Source organism: Artemia sp. Qi Xiang Cuo, chromosome 6 (genome assembly GCF_049724085.1).
Source record: "Artemia sp. Qi Xiang Cuo chromosome 6, ASM4972408v1, whole genome shotgun sequence".
In the NCBI taxonomy this organism is placed as follows: domain Eukaryota; kingdom Metazoa; phylum Arthropoda; class Branchiopoda; order Anostraca; family Artemiidae; genus Artemia; species Artemia sp. Qi Xiang Cuo.
The window spans coordinates 70,593,549-70,616,608 of NC_142799.1; the positions used below are offsets into that span (position 1 = coordinate 70,593,549).

General features: G+C 35.9%; 1 protein-coding gene across 1 annotated transcript in view; it reads left to right on the forward strand.

Moving 5' to 3' along the window:
- Nucleotides 1–9,652: 9,652 nt before the first annotated feature.
- Exo84 (exocyst complex component Exo84) overlaps nt 9,653–23,060 on the forward strand; it is a 72,855-nt gene continuing 59,447 nt past the window's right edge. Inside the window, exons 1-2 of the mRNA XM_089090335.1 lie at nt 9,653–9,752; nt 20,345–20,500. Of these exons, the coding sequence (XP_088946461.1) occupies nt 9,674–9,752; nt 20,345–20,500 (235 nt within the window). The 5' untranslated portion in view covers nt 9,653–9,673. The remainder of the gene's footprint in view (nt 9,753–20,344; nt 20,501–23,060) is intronic.

Consider the following 23,060-nt stretch of genomic DNA (forward strand, 5'->3'; position numbering starts at 1 on the left):
ACTAAATTCCTGTATTTGGTTTAGGTGAAGATCAAAATGAATGCTGCTTTCACATTAATTAAGAAAAAAAATAGTAAATTTCCAGCATTCATGGAGACTTTGCTTAGTTGCCAAATTGTCTTGTCTTTGCTTTTAATCTTAGGCCTCTCGAAATGTTTTAAGTAGATTCAGACTACAAAACTAGGAATGATATGGAAAAATCATCCTTTCCATAGGCTACTTTTAGAATCTAATATAGTAAGGTGAAACTTGATTACAAAGAAAAATAAAACTAAGTATGGAATGACCGTCGGATCTTACTCGTCAGGCAAACGATTTACTCATGATGCCTTATTTACTTTCATGAGCATGGAAAAAACTTGGTTGTTAGAAATCTAAAGGAATAGAACAAACTTACAGGTAAGGAATGGTCTTTAAATATTTACTAGAAAAGAATTCTAGCTGGAAAACTTTCTGACAAACGGAGAATGTGTGCAGCACTAAACGGTCGAATTGGAAATTCAACCGTTTCAGTCATCAGACTGCATGTTTTTTTTAAATTTAATCTGATTCAGGTCTTAAAAAATTGACTGCGATATTCTTCATTCTTAAAGTATTTTGTACACTTTTGACCAGATTTTTTGCGGATAAAATTTCTTCCACCAGAAAAAAATTAAATCCAGCAACCTTACTTTTCCGTTTTTTTCGCTACTTGCGTCGAGATCTTAATCGAGTTCGTATTTTGGAAAAGTTAAGACCTATAGTAAGTCTTAAGTAACTGGTCCTGGAAACGGTTTTAGGCAATTTTTCTTCAATAAAACTTCTAAGGAAAAAAGAGAACTTAAATATAATAATATTAAACCAACCTTTTCCCGAAGTTTTTGAAAACCAGCGAGTCTTCAGTCTAAACTCCATTACTCACTCCGGCCCCCATGCCCACAGCGCTTGAAATTTTCATTTCGCATTCATTTTAAGAGCAAAAAGAATGTTCTAGTTGCTTTTACTTAGTATCTGTGCGATTGGTTTAGAAGTGCTGAAGCTTAACCCTTCCTCACTACGTGCCACAGCAAGTCACTATTCTTCTTTTTTTTACTTACACAATTTGTGCTCAAACAGACACAGGTAAAATTTCGAGGGAGACTACCTCCAAATTACTCCTTGGAAGTTGAGCCCCCACTTAACAAGTTCGGGATTTCACCTAGTCACTTAATAAGGTACAACTTGGTCTTAAACTTGAAATTTTGGTCTTGTGTCTTATAGCCACCACACTCAAATTCTGTCGAAAAGTGGTTTGGTTATTGCTAATGAAATAAAACAAAATATGATGAAAATATAATTACTTTATCAACAAAGTTATGAAAACTACAACAAAGAATTATGGGAGGGTGGGCCGCCCAGATCCGGATTATATTAAATACGTAACATAAACTAGTCTAACCAAAATACCAACTCAATATTTAATTAAAAGGTACTCCTTTAGTATACCTACTCTTTTATATACTGCTAGTTTGGTTAATGCTAATGAAATAAAATAAAATATGATGACTATATAATAGTTTAGAAACAAATTTGAGCTATATATTTGCACATTAGGGGGGGGGGGGCAAAGCATAGCATATATTAAATACGCAACCTAACCTAGGTACCTCCCCCCCCCCAAGAAACAACAAAAAAAACAACACTATATCGTATACGCAATTAAAACCACGCTATACATTGTATTTCTCTACAGCGGTGTCTTGTATCATCCTGTAAAAACGGGTTTTTCAACGCGTCTCCAGTTTGAGATATATAAAAGAGTAGGTATGCTAAAGGAGTACCAATTGAAATATAGCTACAATGTAGTTTTCCACCGAACTGAAGCTAATATTGTCTGATATAAAGACCATGAAAACCAGTTATTGTCACATGTTCGCGATGCAAGATCTTAAGTGTGGTGGCTACAGATAAAACTGGACCCATTAAAGCATGTTTTATATGTAATTTAAGATTCATCATAATTTTTTGACAAGTTGTGTAGCATACTAGAAAAAATCCACGATTCTTGCTATGGAGGAGCATAGCCATTGCAAAACAAAAGAACAAATATCTGGTTATGAAACGGGACTCCCAATATTTTTATTTTATTTTTTATCCTTTTATTTCATATCATGGACCTCAGCCACGGCATCAATAAAGTTAATAAGCTGTTTCCATCACTTATGTTGACTTTATTGCCGTCGGAAAAACGTTTGAATTTTATTTAACTTTTTCAAGAAAGTAAGGAGAGTATAGCCAATAGCAGAAGACTTCAGAGAAATTTCAAATAGGCTACTAGAAACTAACGGATACATCGAGTCTTGAAGCTGAACAATTACTAATTCTTCTTTCAGAAATAAACATAATAAGGTACTTTTGTCTTACCACCACACTCAAGATCTAGTATCAAGAACACTAGACAATAACCGGTTTTAATGGTCTTTATACCAGACAATATTAGCTTCAGCTCGGTGGGAAACTACATTGTAGCTATGTTTTAATTAAATATTTAGTTGGTATTTTGGTTAGGTTAGTTTAGATTACGTATTTAATATAATCCGGTGTGGGCAGCCCACCCTCCTATATCTTTTGTTCGGTAGAAGTAAGTGTTAAAAAAAGATAAAAACCTAAAAAAGCTTTTGATCTAGGACTAACTTATCAAAAGGGGGGAAAATGCTTAGGAAGATGGTTTTCTCAGGGCTCCATGCCTAATTAATTCAAATTATTTGCATAAGAAAAATGCTGTAAAATCGACAAGGTAAAATTCCTGTGTGAGCAGGACAAACTTTATGGTATGAAACCTTACGGAAAACTTTACTAACTGTAATGACGTCGTGGAAATATATATATATATATATATATATATATATATATATATATATATAGTTATATATATATATATATATATATATATATAGACTAAAGCGTAATTTTTCTTAGGCTCGTTGAGATTACACCGGCTTAATCACTACACAGAAGGTAATGATTCAACAAGAGATGATACAGTCAAACGGGAAAGACGCAATGAAAAACCCGTTTTTACAAGATGATTCAATACACCGCAGTAGAGAAATACATTGTATACCGTGGTTTTAAGATATTTAAAGTGTTGTTCTTTGGTGTTTTTTAGGGGGAAAAGGTACATAGTTTAGGTTAGGTTACGTATTTAATATATGCTATGCTTTGCCCCCACTCCCCCTAATGTGCAAATATATAGCCCAAATTTGTTTCTAAACTATTATATAGTCATCCTATTTTATTTCATTAGCATTAACCAAACTTGACTTTTTAGAGAGGCCCTGATGATCCGAAAGTAGCCTACCATTTTTCTTAGACTCGTTGAGATTACACCCCTCTGCATCTTCTATTTTTTATTGTACTTGTTTAAAAACTCACTTTCTAAAAAAATAATAATTGAAAATTCTGAAATAAAATGCTTCGATTATAAACTAGATAAAAGTAAATCAAACTCATAATGTAAATTCTCAAATTTGAAAAATAATGTCACACCGGGCCTTTTTGTGGCTCGGGCTCAGGAGATTCCCTCTACCTCACCGCTTTTGATGACGCCTTGGGCCTATTTTTCACCTTATGGGTGGCGTCACAATTATGTTCCTTGCAAAGACGGATCTAGAGCATTTGTTTTTTGAGGAGAGCATTGTGACAAGGGTGCCAATAATTGACCAAATTAACAAGTTTATTTAAAAACAGGACAAAAAGAGAACAAAACAAATGAGGGAAAATCTTGGGGGACGCGGTCCCCCTTGGATCCTCCCCTGGTTCCTTGAGGTGAGCCTGGTGAGATTTTGCATGGGAGGGGGGTAAAACCAACGGAGGAGGATTTTGTTTCTTCGCGATTTGCAAACATTGTACCTTTTTGTTTATCTTTGGCCCTGGGAGTGTGCAGTGACTTGCAAAGTTTACTATTGTTCATGAAATTTATAAATTTTTGAGGTTCTTGCGTTGTGGATTGTTTATTGTTTTACTCAAATTTTTTAAATCCTTATCGAAAAGTGTGGATGCGATCCGCAAGCATTATACAAAGCTCTGATTTATTCTTAAAGTTAGATAAGGGCAATCGTTGCTTTGTAGCTTTTTGAGTCATGGCAGGTCATTGTTATTTGCTGTTCTCTGCTGGGTTGCCACTCCTAGTGATTTATCCCTATTTCTAGTGATGTTTTATGTTGCCCAGTGATTGTTTTCTAACTAGTTATTTATATTGATTTTTGTTCTAAAGCTGTCGATTTTTTCATAATTCTAGTGATTTTTCACAATATAGCGCGTAGGTTCATGATTCAATCGAATAAATCATACAAAAAGCTTATTAATAAAAGAAAACACAAAAAAGTGATTCACTACAGTTTCTAGTAAGATCCAGATTAGCATTTATGCAAATATACTGCCTATGAAAATTCTTATTTCCCACCATATGTCCATATCATGTTTGGCCCCAGAGCGTTATCATCAAGATAATAGGTAAACTTTGTTAATTGTAGAAATGTTCTATACTTCCTATTTTACAACATTTGCTCAGGTCAATTTTTTTTCTTCACATTTATGTTTTTTTTCTCTGTAATCTATCAGTTCAAAGTTAGATTTTTCTTCCGTTAGAATTTTTGAAAGTGGAGTGAATGTTAGATATGAATACACCCTCTACATCTGCAAATAGAACAGAAATGGAGCAATTGAAAAATAAGAAGGTAGGCATACATTAAATATAATTTCCTGAATAAAAAGAAAGAAATCATTGAAAAAAAAAATAGGACGTCGTACTTCTTATAATAGGATTTGTAATATAACTAGATAGATTAAATCGATTGTAGTTTGTTGATTGAAGTCAGTTGGGAGTAAAAAGGGGGGGGGGTTCTACTCTGGGAATTGCCTTATGATTTTAATCTATACTTCTAATATCTAATCGACACTCCAATAATTCTCCAAATTATGTTATTTGTAATTGAAACACCTAATAAGCGCAGATCACGTCCTATTCTTTAAGTTTTTGGATTTATGTGCTAATATATCAAACAGTTTATGGTAACAAACTGTAAGAATGGAGCAACAAGGCTCAATAGTAACCAAACTTCTAGAAACGAAATTTTACTATCAATCAGTATATAATCAGCTTATTATGTTGATTCCAAATATATATATATAATTCATTAAGTTTAGTTTTATCCATAAAAGGCTAAGAAACTGTGAAAATTTGTCTGTTTTTTTTAAAGAGGGAGGAAACACCAAATAAAAGTGAAAGAATTTTAATTAAAATCAAACCATTAGATTCGGTGTATCAGAGAACCCTACTGTAGAGGTTTCAAGCCCCTATCTGCAAAAGTGTTGAATTTTGTATTATTTGCCAGTAGAAAAATCACGGTTGTGTGTCATTTTTTTTTTTTTTTTTATCACAAGGGTAATCGTATCGAATCAATGGATCTAGAAAATCAGGAGAGGCCTCATTTGAATGAAATTAAATTTATGGTGTCCCTTTTATTTGACAAAAAAGATCAGACGGCTACTAACCCCCTCCCATGTCCATTTTTTCCCAAAAATTGTTCGATCAAAAGTTTGAGATTTTGTTTAGCACCATCGAAAGGTTCCAAAACTATACCTTTAGATTTAACATGATCCACGCAGCCCCTGAGGATAGGTCTGGGGATTGAAAGTATGCTAAGGATAATGTGCGATCTATGAAAACCAGTTTCATACCCACAAAGACAAATAACGGGTGACAGAATGAGTTGGACATGTATAACTTGGGCCGTATATTTGCACATTAGCGGGGTGGGGGCAAGGCTAGCTTGCTCCCACATCTCCCTAATGTGCAAATATATAGCCCAAACTATGTTATTATACAAACTAAAGTATTATATTTTCATCATATTTTGGCATATTTCATTAGAAATAACATAACTTTACTTCTTGGGTGTGTTCCATGTAATTTACAATTGCCTCTTTTTTTTTAAGAAGCAATAAAACAGATGCTTATCGAAATTTGTGAAGTGTGGGACTCATTTTTTCCATGAATTTATAAAAAGGCAATGTTCAAATTGTTGCTGGTGTCCTATTAATTATATTAGCTCAGAGTAAACAGAAAAACAATTTCTATATTTTTTCGGGAAAAATTGGGGTTTTGATCGACAAGGGAAAAAAACAAAAACAAAAAACAGCTTCTTCGATTAGATCCCCGATAATCAATTTTCAGTGATCGGGATATAAGCCCAGGGTGCCTCAGGAACATACAGGGAGGAAGCAAGGATTTTATTCTATTTTCTGCATAAAGATGCAAAAAGGCATTTCTCAAAATTTCAATGGTAATTTTCGCTTGAGAAAAAACAAAACATAAATCTAAAAGTATTATTTTTCCACATCTAGGGGGGGGGAATTTTACCCCCTTCCTATAGGTGTGCCTGTATAGAACATGATAAAGAAACAAAATAATTATTAATTACAATAATAAAGAGTATTACAATTATTAATTATTAATTATAATGATAAAGAGTATTATAATTATAGGGATTTCTGGTCAATAATCTAGGGATTTATGTGCTGATTTAGTGATTTTCTTTTCAAGAATCTAGTAATTTTTTCTCACCGGGTGACAACCCTGGTTCTCTGTCATGTAAGGAGTGACTCAAACTTGTCTCATTTGCTTTTTTTAATGGCAACCAGTAAAACTACATGCCTATAAATAAGTTATAAAAAACTAAAACTATAGTTATAATGAATAAATTGGGAGTAAAAGGGGGGGGGGGGTTCTACTCTGGGAATTGCCTTATGATTTTAATTTCTACTTCTAATATCTAATAGAAACTCCAATAATTCTCCAAATTCTCTTATTTTTAATTGAGACACCTAATAAGCGCAGATAACGTATTATTCTTTAAGTTTTTGGATTTATGTGCTAACATATCAAACAGTTTGTGATAATAAACTGTAAGAATAGAGCTACAAGGCTCAATAGTAACCAAACTTCTAGAAACGAAATTTTACTATCAATCAGTATATAATCAGCTTATTATGTTGATTCCAAATATATATATATAATTCATTAAGTTTAGTTTTATCCATAAAAGGCTAAGAAACTGTGAAAATTTGTCTGTTTTTTTTTAAAGAGGGAGGAAACACCAACTAAAAGTAAAAGAATTTTAAGTAAAATCAAACCATTAGATTTGGCATATCAGAAAACCCTACTGTAGAGGTTTGAAGCCCCTACCTCCAAAAGTGTTGAATTTTGTATTATTTGTCAGTAGAAAAATCACGGTTGTGTGTCATTTTTTTTTTTTTTTTTTTATCACAGGGGTAATCGTATCGAAACAATGGCTCTAGAAAATCAGGAGAGGGCTCATTTGAATGAAATTAAATTTATGGTGTCCCTTTTATTTGACAAAAAAGATCAGACGGCTACTAACCCCCCTCCCATGTCCATTTTTTCCCAAAAATTGTTCGATCAAAAGTTTGAGATTTTGTTTAGCACAATTGAAAGGTTCCAAAACTATGCCTTTAGATTTAACATGATCCACGCAGCCCCTGAGGATAGGTCTGGGGATTGAAAGTATGCTAAGGATAATGTGCGATCTATGAAAACCAGTTTCATACCCACAAAGACAAATAACGGGTGACAGAATGAGTTGGACATGTATAACTTGGGCCGTATATTTGCACATTAGCGGGGTGGGGGCAAGGCTAGCTTGCTCCCACATCTCCCTAATGTGCAAATATATAGCCCAAACTATGTTATTATACAAACTAAAGTATTATATTTTCATCATATTTTGGCATATTTCATTAGAAATAACATAACTTTACTTCTTGGGTGTGTTCCATGTAATTAACAATATTGCCTACTTTTCTTTAAGGAGCAATAAAACAGATGCTTATCGAATTTTGTGAAGTGTGGGACTCATTTTTTCCATGAATTTATAAAAAGGCAATGTTCAAATTGTTGCTGGTGTCCTATTAATTATATTAGCTCAGAGTAAAAAGAAAAACAATTTCTATATTTTTTCGGGAAAAATCGGGGTTTTGATCGACAAGGGAAAAAAACAAAAACAAAAAACAGCTTCTTCGATTAGATCCCCGATAATCAATTTTCAGTGATCGGGATATAAGCCCAGGGTGCCTCAGGAACATACAGGGAGGAAGCAAGGATTTTATTCTATTTTCTGCATAAAGATGCAAAAAGGCATTTCTCAAAATTTCAATGGTAATTTTCGCTTGAGAAAAAACAAAAGATAAATCTAAAAGTATTATTTTTCCACATCTAGAGGGGGGGGGGTAATTTTCCCGCTTCCTATAGGTGTGCCTGTATAGAACATGATAAAGAAACAAAATAATTATTAATTACAATAATAAAGAGTATTACAATTATTAATTATTAATTATAATGATAAAGAGTATTATAATTATAGGGATTTCTGGTCAATAATCTAGGGATTTATGTGCTGATTTAGTGATTTTCTTTTCAAGAATCTAGTAATTTTTTCTCACCGGGTGACAACCCTGGTTCTCTGTCATGTAAGGAGTGACTCAAACTTGTCTCATTTGCTTTTTTTAATGGCAACCAGTAAAACTACATGCCTATAAATAAGTTATAAAAAACTAAAACTATAGTTATAATGAATATTTTATGGAGTGAAATGGTTTTCTCTTAAACAATTTTTTTTTAAGTTCTAGGAAAAGAAGGGGTACATATTTTCTGTTCTCTACTCCCTCCCTTTGCTAGTGCCAACGGTCCGTTTCAAGTAAGGTCCCGGAAGAGAATTAAATTGTTGGACCTAACATTATGCTCTGGCTCAAATAAATGTTTGAAGCTTCTTGTTTAGAGTAAGGTATAGGAAGCAAGACCATTCAGAGTAATCACCCCGATGATTAAATTTCCTTTCGGGGGGGGGGGGGTCTCAGCTCCCTTGTTACTGCCAACGGTCAAATCCAAATGGTATCCCTGAAGAATATGATTGATTGACTGATTGTTGGGTTTATCGTAATTTTTTCTTTCGGACATGAGTTTGAAATTTCTCATCATGAGCAAAATTTGGGAGACAAGGCCACACAAGGTTGCCAACTTTTCATTCCCCTCTTGTAAAAGCTTGTCTCAGTTTAGCTGACATAGCTAGATCAAATTACTTTAAGATGGGGGGATGTTAGTGCATATCTATTATTTTCCCAATTTATCATTAAAAAAAACTTTGCTGTTGTTTTTTCCTAGCCAGCGGAGCCAGAATACCATTCATCCTTTTCGGAACGGCTCCACCCTACACTACTTGGAATTTTTATTTCATGTTAATTTTAAGCACAAAAGAAATGTTCTGGAAGATTTTATGAATCTCTCACGTGGTTGGTACTAGAGAAATGCTGAGCCCTTAAGAAAAGCTTGTTATGTGCTGTTTGCCTACCATTCTACTACATTCATCCCATCTAAATGCATTTGTTGAGTACAACAGGAATGCAGTCCAACTGGCAGTGACATTTAAATTAAATGTACAAAATTGTCACTGAAATCCCTTTTCAGGCAACGATACTTCCCAGAAAATCTGAGAAAAGTCCTAAATTTAAGTTGCTAAGGTATTTCCATGCCATCTATTTATGTTTATCTCATCTGCTGTACAAGTATACAAGAACAGATCAAATAGAAAGTTAAAAGCTTTTTCAGATAGAAAATTCCACAGTCAGGTTCTTCCCTATGATGGACACTGACGGTGGAGTCAGAAAGCTACATAATTCGCTTGATTTTTCTACTCACGATTTTGTCCCAAATCAATGTATGTGAGTACTAGGTTTAGCTACTTGCCTCAACAAAAATTTGACGAAGGGCAGCTTTTATTCAGTTTACCCAGGTCTAAGAGAGGGACAGATAGGCCTAGCCTACATTGCCTAATAATAAAGAAAACACTACTCACCTTGTATTTGCCTGCCAGAAATGGAAATAAAGCTTAAAAGGGCAGTTATTTACACTTACTGGTGCTAATATAGAATAATTCCTCAGAAGGAAACATGATTTTAGTCTACAGTTAGCCTAAGTCCATTCAAAGCAAAACACCATAAAATTCTGAATACAACTTAAAAAAACCTAAAATACTTCGGTAAAATTCTACTTTAGTTACTTTTACCTATCTTGAAAAGGGGTGAGGTTAGGAAAATAAAATTTTCAGGGATGGGTCTACAGGCTAAAATATGTCCTGGGAAGGTATTTTGAAGGACTTATCTCCTCTCCTTCTCACTCTAGAGGATCCTGAAATTTGCCTACATGACAGGTCTATAGCCTACCTTTTGAAATTTTGACAAAACAGCATTTTACCTTAATTTTCAGTTATAAGATTCTTTTTCTCTGGCTTTAGTTCTGAAAATGCAATTCCTGCTATTTGAGTAGTATTTTAAGCAATATCAATGTTAATTTTTAAAACTTAGGAAATGTATTTGCATATCTTTAATACTCTATAAATCAGGATTGAGCAAAGTTGTGAAGCTGAAAACAATTTTGTTGGACTTCATTTTAAGCAGAAGATCTATATTACAAGGTTTCACTTTGATAAGACACAGGTTTTTAGGTGATCAAAGGTCAGGACCCTCTAGAGGGGGAAGGAGTGGAGGTAGGTACTTCAAAATACCTTCCCGGGACATACTTTAGCCTGTAGGTCTATCCCTAAAAGTTTCAATTTCCTAACCAAACTCCTTCCCAAGATAGCCAAAAGTAGCTAAAATAGAATTTTACCAATACTTCCTTATACTATCTCTAGAAATGCTTTGTTTTACTTTACCCTCCCTTCTAATGTGTAAATATGGGCTAGGCCTATGGCCATAGCCCAAATTATATATATGCATATTTGATACATGTAGAGGTTGTTGAATGGGTGATGCAGTTCCTGATACATGTGGAGGTTGTTGAATAGGTGATGCAGTTCCTCTCAGGAAGAAAGCAGAGAGTTAGAGTGTTTGGGGATAATTGGCAAGAGTTTTTCTCAGAAGTTGCTGGAGTTGATAGTGGCGTGCCCCAGGGAACGATCTTGGGCCCAACACTTTTCAATATTTACATTAATAATGCTCAATGGGCTGTAAGAAAATAGGGTAAGACACCCAGTAGTCGGCCACCTGCCTATTCTCAGAAAGAATGTAACTAACAGGGAACCTACCTCTAGGCTTGTTTGTATTAAATTGTTTGTTTGTATTAGATATCTGTATAGACTGCTTAGTGACCAGGGAAACCAGCTATGTATAAAAACTTTCTAAGCACATTAGCCTAGAGGTAGGTTCCCTGTTAGTTACATTCTGTCCGAGAATAGGCAGGTGGTGGACTACTGGGTGTCTTACCCTAAGATGAGCTTCTATGCCAATGATTCAAAGCTTATTGGGCCCCTGGAGTCATCGGCGACTAGAGCCACCATACAGGAAGACCTGGATGCACTTTTCCTTTGGGCCCGCCAATGGAAGCTTGAGTTTAACATCCAGAAGTGCAAGGCGGTATATTTTGGGAAAAAGAATGAGAAGTGGCAGTACCATATGAGTGAGGGGGATGGCTCTAGACAATCAATTGGTTCCTTGGTAGCTGAAAGAGATTTGGGAATAGTCGTCAATGAAGAATTAAAATTCAACAAACACACCATAGCAGCAGTTGCCAAAGCATCTCAGACCCTCGGAATAATTAAGCATACAGTACATAGCAGATCATCTAAAGTCATTATGAAGCTGTACAAAAGTCTTGTGCAACCATTGCTGGAGTTTGGGATGTGTGTTGCCACGCCTCTGAATAAGAGTGATCAACAGAAAATAGAGTCTGTTCAAAGGCGCGCAACCAAAGCTATTGATGGATGCAAGAACCTCGACTATCCATCCCACCTGAACAAACTACAGCTCCCAACACTCGTCTACAGACGGTAGAGGGGCGATGTCATTATGGCTTACAAGCTACTGCATGCTGATTCCTCTTCTCAGAGTCCTTTACAACTTGACGAATCATTCAGGACAAGAGGGCATAGTAAGAAGCTGCTCAGGAAGAGAGCTCACAGCAGACTCCACAACCACTACTTTCCCAATAGAGTGGTGGGCCCCTGGAACAGTCTTTCCAGTACAGCTGTCACCGCTCCCTCTGTCAATGCATTCAAGATTGGCATTGATAAGAATTGGTCCACCAAACCATGGAAAACAGAGTGGGATGCTGCTGAACCAGTGACTCCCCATCATCACTGACCAGCGACTCTACAGGATCTTTCTGTATTTCGCTGGACAATGTGATTTAAGGTAATTTAAGGTAATATTTCCCATAAATTTTCCTGTTTCATGATTGCATTGCTCTTGTGTTCAAATAGATTTAACAGCAATATCCATGAAATCAAAAAAACAGAGAAATACATAGGAAATACATACTAAATGGCTGAGCAAGGTTTATATTAATTTACTATTCAGTTAGCTAAGAAAATAAACTTGGTAAAATTCTACTTAGCTACTTTTAGCTGTCTTGGAAAGGGGTAAGGGTAGGAAAATGAAACTTTCAGGGATGCATCTACAAGTTAAAGTATGTTTGGGTCACCCCTATATATACCAATTCAGGCTATATTCCAATTCAGGGTTATTTGCACATTAGGGAAATGGGGGGAGGGTACCTTAATTTGCACTTTAGAGTAAAATCAGGTCCATGCTGGATCTATTCTGCTCTGTGTCAATGATTGTTAATTCGGAATGTCACTGTGAAATGGGCCCAGTGATGTTGCATTAGTTGGCAGATAAGAGTTATAGTCAATCCAACCTACATTTCAATGGCTTGTAGTTCTATTCTTTGCCATGTTTTAACTTGAGGGAAGCACTAGTAGGTGCAGTCACAGTTTTGTCTTAAAGGTTGTTCCTGTTGTTGGAAATATGCTTGGTAAAATAATTTTTGGCATATTCTGGTCTTCACTCTTTGCTTTGCTAGCTTCCGTGAGTGTCCTCTAGTTTTGTGTTGACCTTTGGGATTTGTGAGAAGGGTGTTGTTTGGTTGGCTATTATATTTGTCGGTCAGCATCATATCACATCTGTGATGTCTGAAGACCAGCGTTGGTAGTTTTAGGTGCTCCAGTCTCTTATCAACTTCAGTTGCTCATCAACAAGTACTCCCAAGTCTTGTTCTTCATGACTGGTTTGTAGCTGAATATCAGACTGTGACTTCTGGTCATGCATGAGGATTGTTATTGCCAAAATGGACAACACTGCATTTATTAATGTTAAACTCAAGCAGCCATTCACTGGTCCAAAAAGCTTGGAGTCATCAGCATAAAGTGTGATATTATTTGTGGCTTCCTTTGTCACACCCTTATGTAAATGAAGAAGAGGGTGGGGCCTAGGACAGTACCCTGAATAACTCAACTGACAACAGCACATGGTTTGGGGAATATTTCATTGCCATTATTGGTGAAAAATTCGACCTGCTACTCTTGATCTGTCAGGAAATTCATCACCCATTCTACTACATCATTGTGGATGCCAACTGCTGATAATTTGGCCCTAAGGCATCTGTGGGGCACCTTGTGAAACACTTTGGTGAGGTCAAGCAAAATAAGGTCAAAAGGTAATCCTTTCTCCAAAAGGTCAGTGATTATATTGTAGGTTTCAAGTAAGTTGGTCTCAACTGACTTTCTGGGAAGGAAGCTGTGCTGGTCTGGTGACAGTATACTGTTACACAGAAGATGTGTTAGAATTTTGATATTGACAATGCATTCCAGGGTTTTTGCTACAGCTGAGGTTAAGCTGATTGGCTGATAATTCTCTGCATTTGTCTTGTCACCTTTCTTGAGTATTGGTGTAATGTAAGAGCTCTTCCAATCTGAAGGCACAGTCTTTGAGTTGAGGGACTTCTGAAATATTTGACATAATGGAGTTGGTCTTTTAGAATTAGCCAGGTCTTTTAGGAGCATTGGGTGAATGTTATCCAGCCCTGCTGACTTATTAACATCTAGCACTTCAAGTTGCTTTGTAAAGTCCATTTCTGATGCAAATGAATGTTAAATTTGGATTCAGTATGCAATTCGGGCTATAGAGATAAGTTTGAACTTTACCCCCCCCCCACACACACACCCTAATGTGCAAATATTTACCCTGAATTGGTATATATAGGGGCAGGGGCATCCTGAAGCTCATATTGTTGGGGAGGGCAATTTTTGTAAACTTTACTTAATTGTTACCTGATTTATGCTGAATATTCTGCAGAAATCAAGAATTTTGCTAAATTTTGGCTGATTTTGCAAAATTTTTGCTATTGACAAAAATTTTACCAAATGCCATAAAAGTTGATGGGGGGGGGGTGGCGCTCCCCGCCCCCCTTGATAGATATGACCCCTAGATTTGTTTTCCCCCTGTAAATTTGTAGTTGGCCATATAAATTAGCTAGGATGAAAGTGAAAACATCATTTACTACTACTACTACTACTAACAACTCATTGCAGCACCAAGCCGCCTGAGGCCAACACAGCTACGCACGCTCCTCCTCCACCCCAATCTATTCAAAGCCTCCCTTTTTACACCTGCCCACGAAGTTCCCATTTCCTTTAAATCTTTCTTTATGACGTCCTCCCACCCCAGACGGGGACGACCTGCTTTTCATTTTGCCCTAGATGGTTGGTCAAAAAGAACAATCTTCGGCAGTTGTCATCCTTCATCCGCACAACATGCCCTAACCACCTCAACCTTTCTTTCATTATAGACCTAGAAAGCAGTATTGAACCACATTTTTTGTATAGCCTATTGTTTGAAATTCGGTCAGTCAGCCGGGTACCCAGAACAATCTTTAAGTAATTTCTCTGGAAGCATCTAGCAAATCATCTAGCAAATTAAAACATCATTTGATGCCTTTTTTATGTTCTTTCATAATTCAGTAATTGCTTCTGGGGCTAATTGCATCTTGAGCCCTTAAAGGGGCCCCAAAGGCATTTTATATGCCTTTAGGGCCCCTTTGAAAGAGCATAAAAAACATCAGATGTTGTTTTCACTTTCATCCTAGCTAAATTATATGGCCTACTGCAAATTTGCCATGAACTTTACCCCCCTCCCCATCCTCCTAATGTGCCAATATATACCCTGAATTGTTGATGGCAAAGTTTTGAATTGCAAAATTCTGCACTATGTTTGTTGACAGCATTTCAAAAACAGTTTGTATTTGTGTTGCCCTCAAACCTCATAATAAATGAGGTTTGAATTGTTATAAATGAGTATTTTTGGAAAATATATTACTCTTGAAAAACTTATTTATAAACTAGTGATATGTTTTTAACCACTTTTCAATAACTTGACTAATGTTGATAACTTCTTTGTGTGGTTAAACTAGCCCATCAAAGACGTATTTTCTATTTACAAATCAACTATGCTGAACAAAATGGCTATCTCAAAATTTTGATTGTATGTGTTTGGGGGAATGATGGGCGTGGGAGGGGGGCTAGTTGCCCTTCAATCACCTTCAACTATTAAAAAGGGTACCAGCCCTTCAAATTTCCAATCAAATGAGCCTGTTTTGAAGTTTCTATTACAGTACCTTCTATAAAAACCTTATATGGCCCCAGGGCATAACCTAAAACCCTTGCCCTGAGGGTTGTGGGGGAGTGTCCTCCTCAAAAACATATTTTTTATCTGGAAATTAACTATGCTGAACAAAATGGCTATCTCAAAATTTGGATTGGATGGGTTTGGGGGAATGATGGGCATGGGGTGGGGGGGGGGGTAGTTGCCTCCAATCATTTTTGACTATTAAAAAAGGCACTAGAAATCTCAATTTCTAATTGAATGAGCCCCTTTTGAAGTTTCTACGACGACCCCTTCCATATGAAGTGCCCTGCTCTAAAGGAAAAAAAAATAATTCATAGTACATTGTGCCAACATTGTTCTTATATGCCCTCAGGGCATAACTTAAAACCCTTGCCCCAAGGGTTGTGTCCTCCTTAAAAACATATTTTCTATCTGGAAATCAACTATGTTGAACAAAATGGTTATCAGTGGATGTGTTTGGGGGAATTTAGGGTGCGGGGGAGATAGTTGTCCTCCAATCACTTTTGACTATTAAAAAGGGCACTAGCCACTCCAATTTCCAATCGAATGAGCCCTTTTCGAAGTTTCTGCAACAACTCCTTCAATAAGAAGTGCCTGACTGAAGGAGAAAAAAAAAACTCATTGTGCCCACATTGTTCTTTACTTAGACAGTGCTAGCGCACTGCCTATGATAGGAAGCTTTTTACAATGCTACAAAACTCTAACGTAAAGACCAAGGTATTGAAGAGAGGGGCAGCCCCTTCATATAAGGAAATAATTACTGTTTGTTTTGAGTTTTAATGTCCATACTTTCAGCTGAAAAAGCTTGTTTTTTTATTTAATTATTTCAAGGATGAGGTTGACAAGATTCAATTATATGCTTGTTTCAAGTCCTATGATTGGAGATGGGGCATCTCTGACAATGAAAAATATTCAAATTGGTACTTCCATTCCAATGGGAGCAGATCGGGTTGCATGTACCTGTAACTGAAATTCTCTGCCCACAGAAGCTTGTTAGGATTTGGGCTGATGGATGCCATTCTGGGATTGGTTGTAGTTTTGTGAATTAATTTAAAAACACTTTTTTACGAAATAAGTTTTTCAAAGAAAGTTAAAGAGCTCCATTAAACAAAAAATGAGCAGAAATAAAGTCAAATAACCTTCCAAGTGTAAAACTACCGCAAATAACACTCAATAAATAAATGAAACCCAAAAGGAGCAGAAATTACAATAAATAATCGAGTCAAACTCAAAACGAGCAGCAATTAACATGAGTAGGGCTGACACCCCCATGCCTTCTGAAGACCAAAACATAATTTGCACTTTACTGAAAACAAAATACATAATAAATGTTTTTAATTTTTTCACTTTAGTACATAACAAAGATGTTAAGACTTTAAGGAATAAATATTAGTATGTGTATATTAAACTGTCAGTCCACATTCATTTGTTCTGTTTCAGTAAAGCGCAAATTAATTAAAAGCAAAGGAGTAACATCAATTGGTATAAGACTAAAGTTTGGAGTGTGCATTGCATATCCAATCGATATGACTGACAAATCAGCACTAGAATCAGCCCAGAGGAGGGTAACAAAATGTATTAAAGACCTCTGTGATGTCCCCCATCCATCCCTCCTCTGTAAGCTTAAAATACCATCTCTAACATATCATTGCAAAAGTGGTGATGTGATAATAGCCTACAGCTTCTAAATGCTGAGGGTATTTGGAATGCCGAGTTTGGCCGAGAATGCTGATAAAAGCTTCTAAATGCCAAGGGTACCATTCCTTACCTTTTCCAACCTGACAATTCAAAGAAAACTTGGGTTCATCCTCAAAAGCTTTTCCAGAAATGAGTAAACACCAGACCAAGGCCGTACCCAGGATTTATTTTTGAATCGGTTTTACTAAAAAAAAAAAATTCGAGGGGGGGGCTTATCCCTCTCTGGGTACGGCCTTGCACCAGACTAAGGAATAAGTTCTCAAATAGAAGTGTCAGCCTGTGCAACTCCATTGTGAAGAAACAGTGACCTTTACCAGCATGGATGCATTCAAGTAATCAGTGAAACTATCATCACTTAAGTTGGCGGTCACAGCATTCATCTATTGCTTGCAAGTGTTTTGTAAGGTATTAAGCCTAGAATTGGGGCTATTGAGAAAGAAACATACTAAGGAAAAAATTCTTGCTTCATAATATGCAGAAAGATTGTAGTTAGCACATTTTAAAGGAGCTTCTGCTATAATTTACCCCCACCCCCAATTTGTAAATATTCAGCTTAAATTATATATTTCTCATGTGTTTTTTTGTTTCTTGGTTCAGTTTACTAGTACATGGGTTGAAAGAAGAGTAGTGCATGGGAAATATATAACTTGGGCTATATATTTTTGCACATTAGGGGGGGGGGGTTAGGGTAAAGTACAGTGAATGTGTCTTGTAATTGTGTTAACTGCAATTTTTCACATATTATGAAGTAAGAATTGTTTTATTAACATATTTCCTTCTCAATAATCTCAATTCTAGGCTTATATCCATAAAAAAAATGTATTGAAAATATATAATTTGGGCTACATATTTGCATATTAGGGGGTAGGGCGGGGGTAAAGTGAAGTGCTTTTACAAATGAAATAAGTTTTTGAGAATTTTTTTAAGTGGTTTTCAGAATTTTATAGTGTTTCCTCCTGAGTAGGAGTAATTCTGCACTAGCATTCAATTACTCAACACATTCATTATGAGCTAGGCCCAGCAATACACTTGAACTTCAATTCAAAGATTAAGCTTATGGGAAAATCATAAGAGTGGGAAGTGGTGCTAGTGTCAAAAAGAAATATTGTCAACACCATATAGCATTAGACAATTTTGTTCATTATAAAACTGCTACATACTTGCCTTTTACTTGAAAATGTAGGAGGGGCCAAAGAAAGCAGAATTTTATTCCTAGTAGTCCTGCAATCCTAAAGTCAACTGACCTGCTTAACCCTCCAGGGTTTTCACAAGCTAACCTAGGCCTGCTTTGTGTAGACTTGATTTTAACATCAAATGAGTTTTCAGCCTTTTTCTATTAGGCTACTTAGCTAGGTAGAAGGTGAACACCAGTGACAGATCCAGGGGGGGGTGAGGGCGTAGTCTACTTTAGACTACCTAGCTTAGTCTAAAATAGTGTAATTTACTTAATTCACTCATGTTTGCGTTAATTAAACTTGCTCCTAATGCAAGTTTATCAGATCAACCTATTTTGCGCCCCCTATTTTTTTTTATCAGATCAACCTATTTTGCGCTCCCCCCCCCCCCCAAAAAAAAATCCGCCCCTGGTGAACACACGACTAGATGGATCTGTTTATGGTCTATGGTTTTTATGGTCATATACCAATAAGTCACAATTGCTGCATTTCAGTCTGCTTCTGGGATCAGGATCCATAGCCAATGTATATAAAACTTCAGGTAACTCAATCTAAAGAAAAATCAGTGGAAACACTTTCAGAATTGGCATTTCCAGAAGAATACTGGATACCCAGAGGGTATCTTATGTTAGCTGAAGAACTAATTCCCTGGATATATCCTCTGGCTTTTTTAGTTCACCTTGAACCAATCATGTATTTCTTATTGTCCTATTATTTGGGTCTCTACTCTACTTTCTAGTTGAATTTATGGAGTATAGCATTCTTTGTGAGAAGGAAAGACTAGTTTAAAAATTTGTAAATCTCTCTACTGTTCAGTTTATGTCCTTGCTTGTGGGCTGTCATTTCTTTGGAACCTTTAAATGTCTGGTGATTGATTTTTTAAGGATAAATTTTAATATATAAATTTGTACAGATAATTTTTATTTGTTTATTGTTATATTTTTTTCTTATAATTTAGATTCTTTCTTATAATGTTGGATATTTTCTGGGCTTGGTATGTTTTGATGGGCTTCTTTGGGCTGAAAAATCTCTTCCTAGCTAATTTATCTATTATGGGTTGCCTCCCTGTAGCAGCATAACATTAATTTTGTAGGCATGAATATATAATGAGTTGGAGGTAATAGGCTTGAGAATGTCTGTGCGGGATTTTGACTCTTGTTGATAGAAGAGTATTGCCAAGTGCTGAAAACCATGTTGTGACCAAGATGGGCCCAGGATTGCACAGAGCCTCCATTCATGGAGGTCCCAGGGACTTCTTGCTGTCTGGTTCTAAGCCGGCTTAGGCACTTCAGTGTTGACTTGAGAAGATATGTGATCCCCGTCCTGCACTGGTATCCGGTATCATTGCTTTTCCTGAGGCGAAAATAATTTTTTTTTATGGAATATTTTTCTGGTCCCTTGAGATTCTGTTTAGTATAGATTTAACAGTATTTTGTTGCTCATTGCTGGTCAAAATGATCATTATTGGTGATAACAATAATTAATGCTATTGCAATAATTGATGGTCATAAGCTCACTAAATGCAAATGTTTAGAGGAGGAGGGGGTATACACTTGGGTTATATATATATAAACCCTATTTCGAAAGCGATAACCCAAAAGCGAAGCCCGATTTTGCTTTCTATATATGTTTTTGGTCTTCCAGGGTCAAGGTGGCAAAAGCCAAGCACTCCCCATTCCTGAAGCATGTACCCATAGTTATTATATTCATATAGTAGTCCAAAATGTTTGAAATAGCTAAACGAGATAAAAAAAGTACTATTGGGGGGAGGGGGAGCTGATCTCCATGGTATTGCATCAATCAGGGTGACACCTTTGTATTAGTAAAATGGTTTTAGTGATTTACTAACAGTTGATAAAGAAATTAATATTTTTCAAAGTTTTATTGCCAGGGTGGATCATTCAAATGCTATTATTTTTTTTTATCTTGGACATTACCATTTTCGTATATCAAGTAAATGATTTTTTCTTTTTCAGACATTCAGAAAGTTGTTGCTGAATGTGTGGGACTCACAGAGCTCCAACAAAAGAAACAGTATCTTCAGAAACTCGCTGAAGAATGTAGCTCAACACTCAAACAAAATGTGTATCACAACTGTTCTCCATTAATTGCCGCCTATCGTGAAACGTCTAGTAAGTTCAATAGATATTGGCTATAACACTGAGCCTTTTGTTATAACTATGGATAGTCACACTTATTTCATTTACTCTCCACAAATTACAGCACCATGGACAGTTTCTCCCCAAAACTCTCCATAAACATGGCATATTTACGTGCTAAAAATGGTTTGATCTTTATATGTATCCCCTCCTCTCCAAGATTGTTTTAAAAGACCCCCACCCCCTCCAGAAAAAAGAAGAAAAGACTACTGCCTTCTGTATTTTGTAATAATTTTAGCACCTGTTTGCCAAAAACAACCTTTATGGGACTGTTTTAGTTTTGATCATCACTTGTTTTACTTCAAGTCTAATTTTATATTTATTTGTTTGCTTTGCTGAGGACTACTCTTATGTTTAGAGCCAAAATATTCATTTAGTTCGTCTAAATTTCACCTTTATAAGGTAATTCCTCGTTTTATTACCTTTTGTTATTTATAAGCCAATTTGCCCAAAAAAGGAACGTGAAAGCACATCTTTTAAAACAGTTTTGAAGTCGAATAACATTATGTTTAAGTTAGATTATGTATTTTGATATTTCAAAGAACCAAAAAGAAATTTTAGTCAGGTGTTTATTTAAATGAATTGTAAACAGCAGATAGAATGACCAAGAACTATCATTTTCTAAGCTAAGACACGTTTTATCTCCACTATTTTTGTTACTGTTGGTCTTCTCCTTCTTCTAACTATGTACAATTAATCAAGTGATTATCTGTATAAAATTAATAATTAAAGTTTGGTATATATGTTTTCTTTTTCAAATTATTGCAGTTTTATATAATTGCTGAAGATTTACAAAATGCATAATTTAATGGTTATATTTTCGTTTTGTTACACATTGCTCCAGTCGATTAATTGTTTTAGAAAATATTAGCACTCATTAGATCCAAGCCTATCATATTATGGTGACAGCGATAGCTGCAACCTAGTAAAGAACGAACCATAACCAGTAGCCAAAAATTAAATGCACGTTAAGACAAAAATGTCTTGCGAGAAAGAATCGCTATTTTGTAGCTGATTCAGGAATGGTAACTATTATTTCGATTAGTCTTAATAGTAAAATGTTATTTCGAAAAAAAATTTATGGAACTCTCAAAAATATCCTATAGCCTTTTTAGTATAAAAATTGCCATTGCTTTGCAGCAGTCAATTTTGCCAGTTAGCGCTCTAAGCCTTACTTTATCAAGAAAAAGTAGACTGCGTGGCTGCCAAGATTTTTGAATCTTGGCATAAAAAAGGCATAAAGGCAAAAAGGCATAAAAAGGCATAAAAAGCGGTCACTCTCCTTTTGCTCGATTTTTTCTTTTTAAATATTAACTTAGTTCTGAAAATCTCAGGGGAGGTTTCAGAGACCACTCGTTTTTTTTTTTGCTGAGTTGGGTGTTTTTAATAAAAAAAAACGAAAAAATAAAAACGATTTGGTAAGTTTTTTTTTTAGTGCAGTTTGAAGAAGTTCGCGGTAATGAACTGTGTAAGGAGCGACACGGCTCAATAGTAGCCAAAACTTAGAAAAACGGAATTTTTATAGCAATAGATACGTAAAAAGAATAGACTTTTTATGCTGATTCCAAATTTATAAAATTCTTTAAGTTTAATGTTCCCTATCAAAAGCTACGCGTCTGAGAAAATAAAAATTGGACCACCACTGTAGAGGTTTCAATCTCCCATTTTAAAAAAATGTGGAATTTTGTATTTTCTTTTGCCACAAAAAAGTTAACAGAATGCGTATTTATTATTTTGTTTTTGTTTTTCCCAGGGATCATAGTATCAAACCTATGGTCCTAGAAGATCGGGAGAGGGTTTGTTTGAATGGAAAATAAAAGTTCTAGTGCCCTTTTAAGTGACCAAAAGGATTGGAGGGTCACTAGCCCCCTCCCACCCCTTTTCCTCCAAAGTCATCCGATCAAAATTTTGAGATAGTCATTTTGTTCAACATAGTTGAAATGTTCTATAATTATGCCTCTGGGGATTACATGACCCCCCATAGTCCCTGGGAAAAGGGCTGTAAGTTATGAAATATGCCCATTGTTTACATATAGTATTTGTTATTGAGAAGTATACAGACATTTTTCGGGGGGTTGGAGGGATTTCTGTGGTGGGATATTTTCCATGGGGAAAGTTTTCTATGGATAGGGGTGTTTCCAGAGGTGAACTTTCCAGGGGAAATTTCACATGGGGGGAATTCTCCAAAATTCCAGTACAAAATTCTTTTTATTTGTCTTACTTTCTCTTTGGCGACTCAGTGTTACGTTTGCAGATATTCCGGGGATATTCTCTGGGCAAAATTTTCAGCGGGGTGTGAATTGTCTGTTTTTTTTTCCGTGAGAGGGCCGGGGGTTTTCACTGGAGAAATTCTCCATCGGCTATTGAGAAATTCTCCGTGGGGTATTTTCCGCAGGTGAAACTGTCCAATGGAGGCGGGGGAGAAGATTTCTGGGGAAATTTTCCACGGAGGGGAGATTCCCGGCATGATTTGAAAAACGATCATAAACTGAAAAAAAAATTAAGTCTTTATGAAAGGAGGCTAAGGAGAATT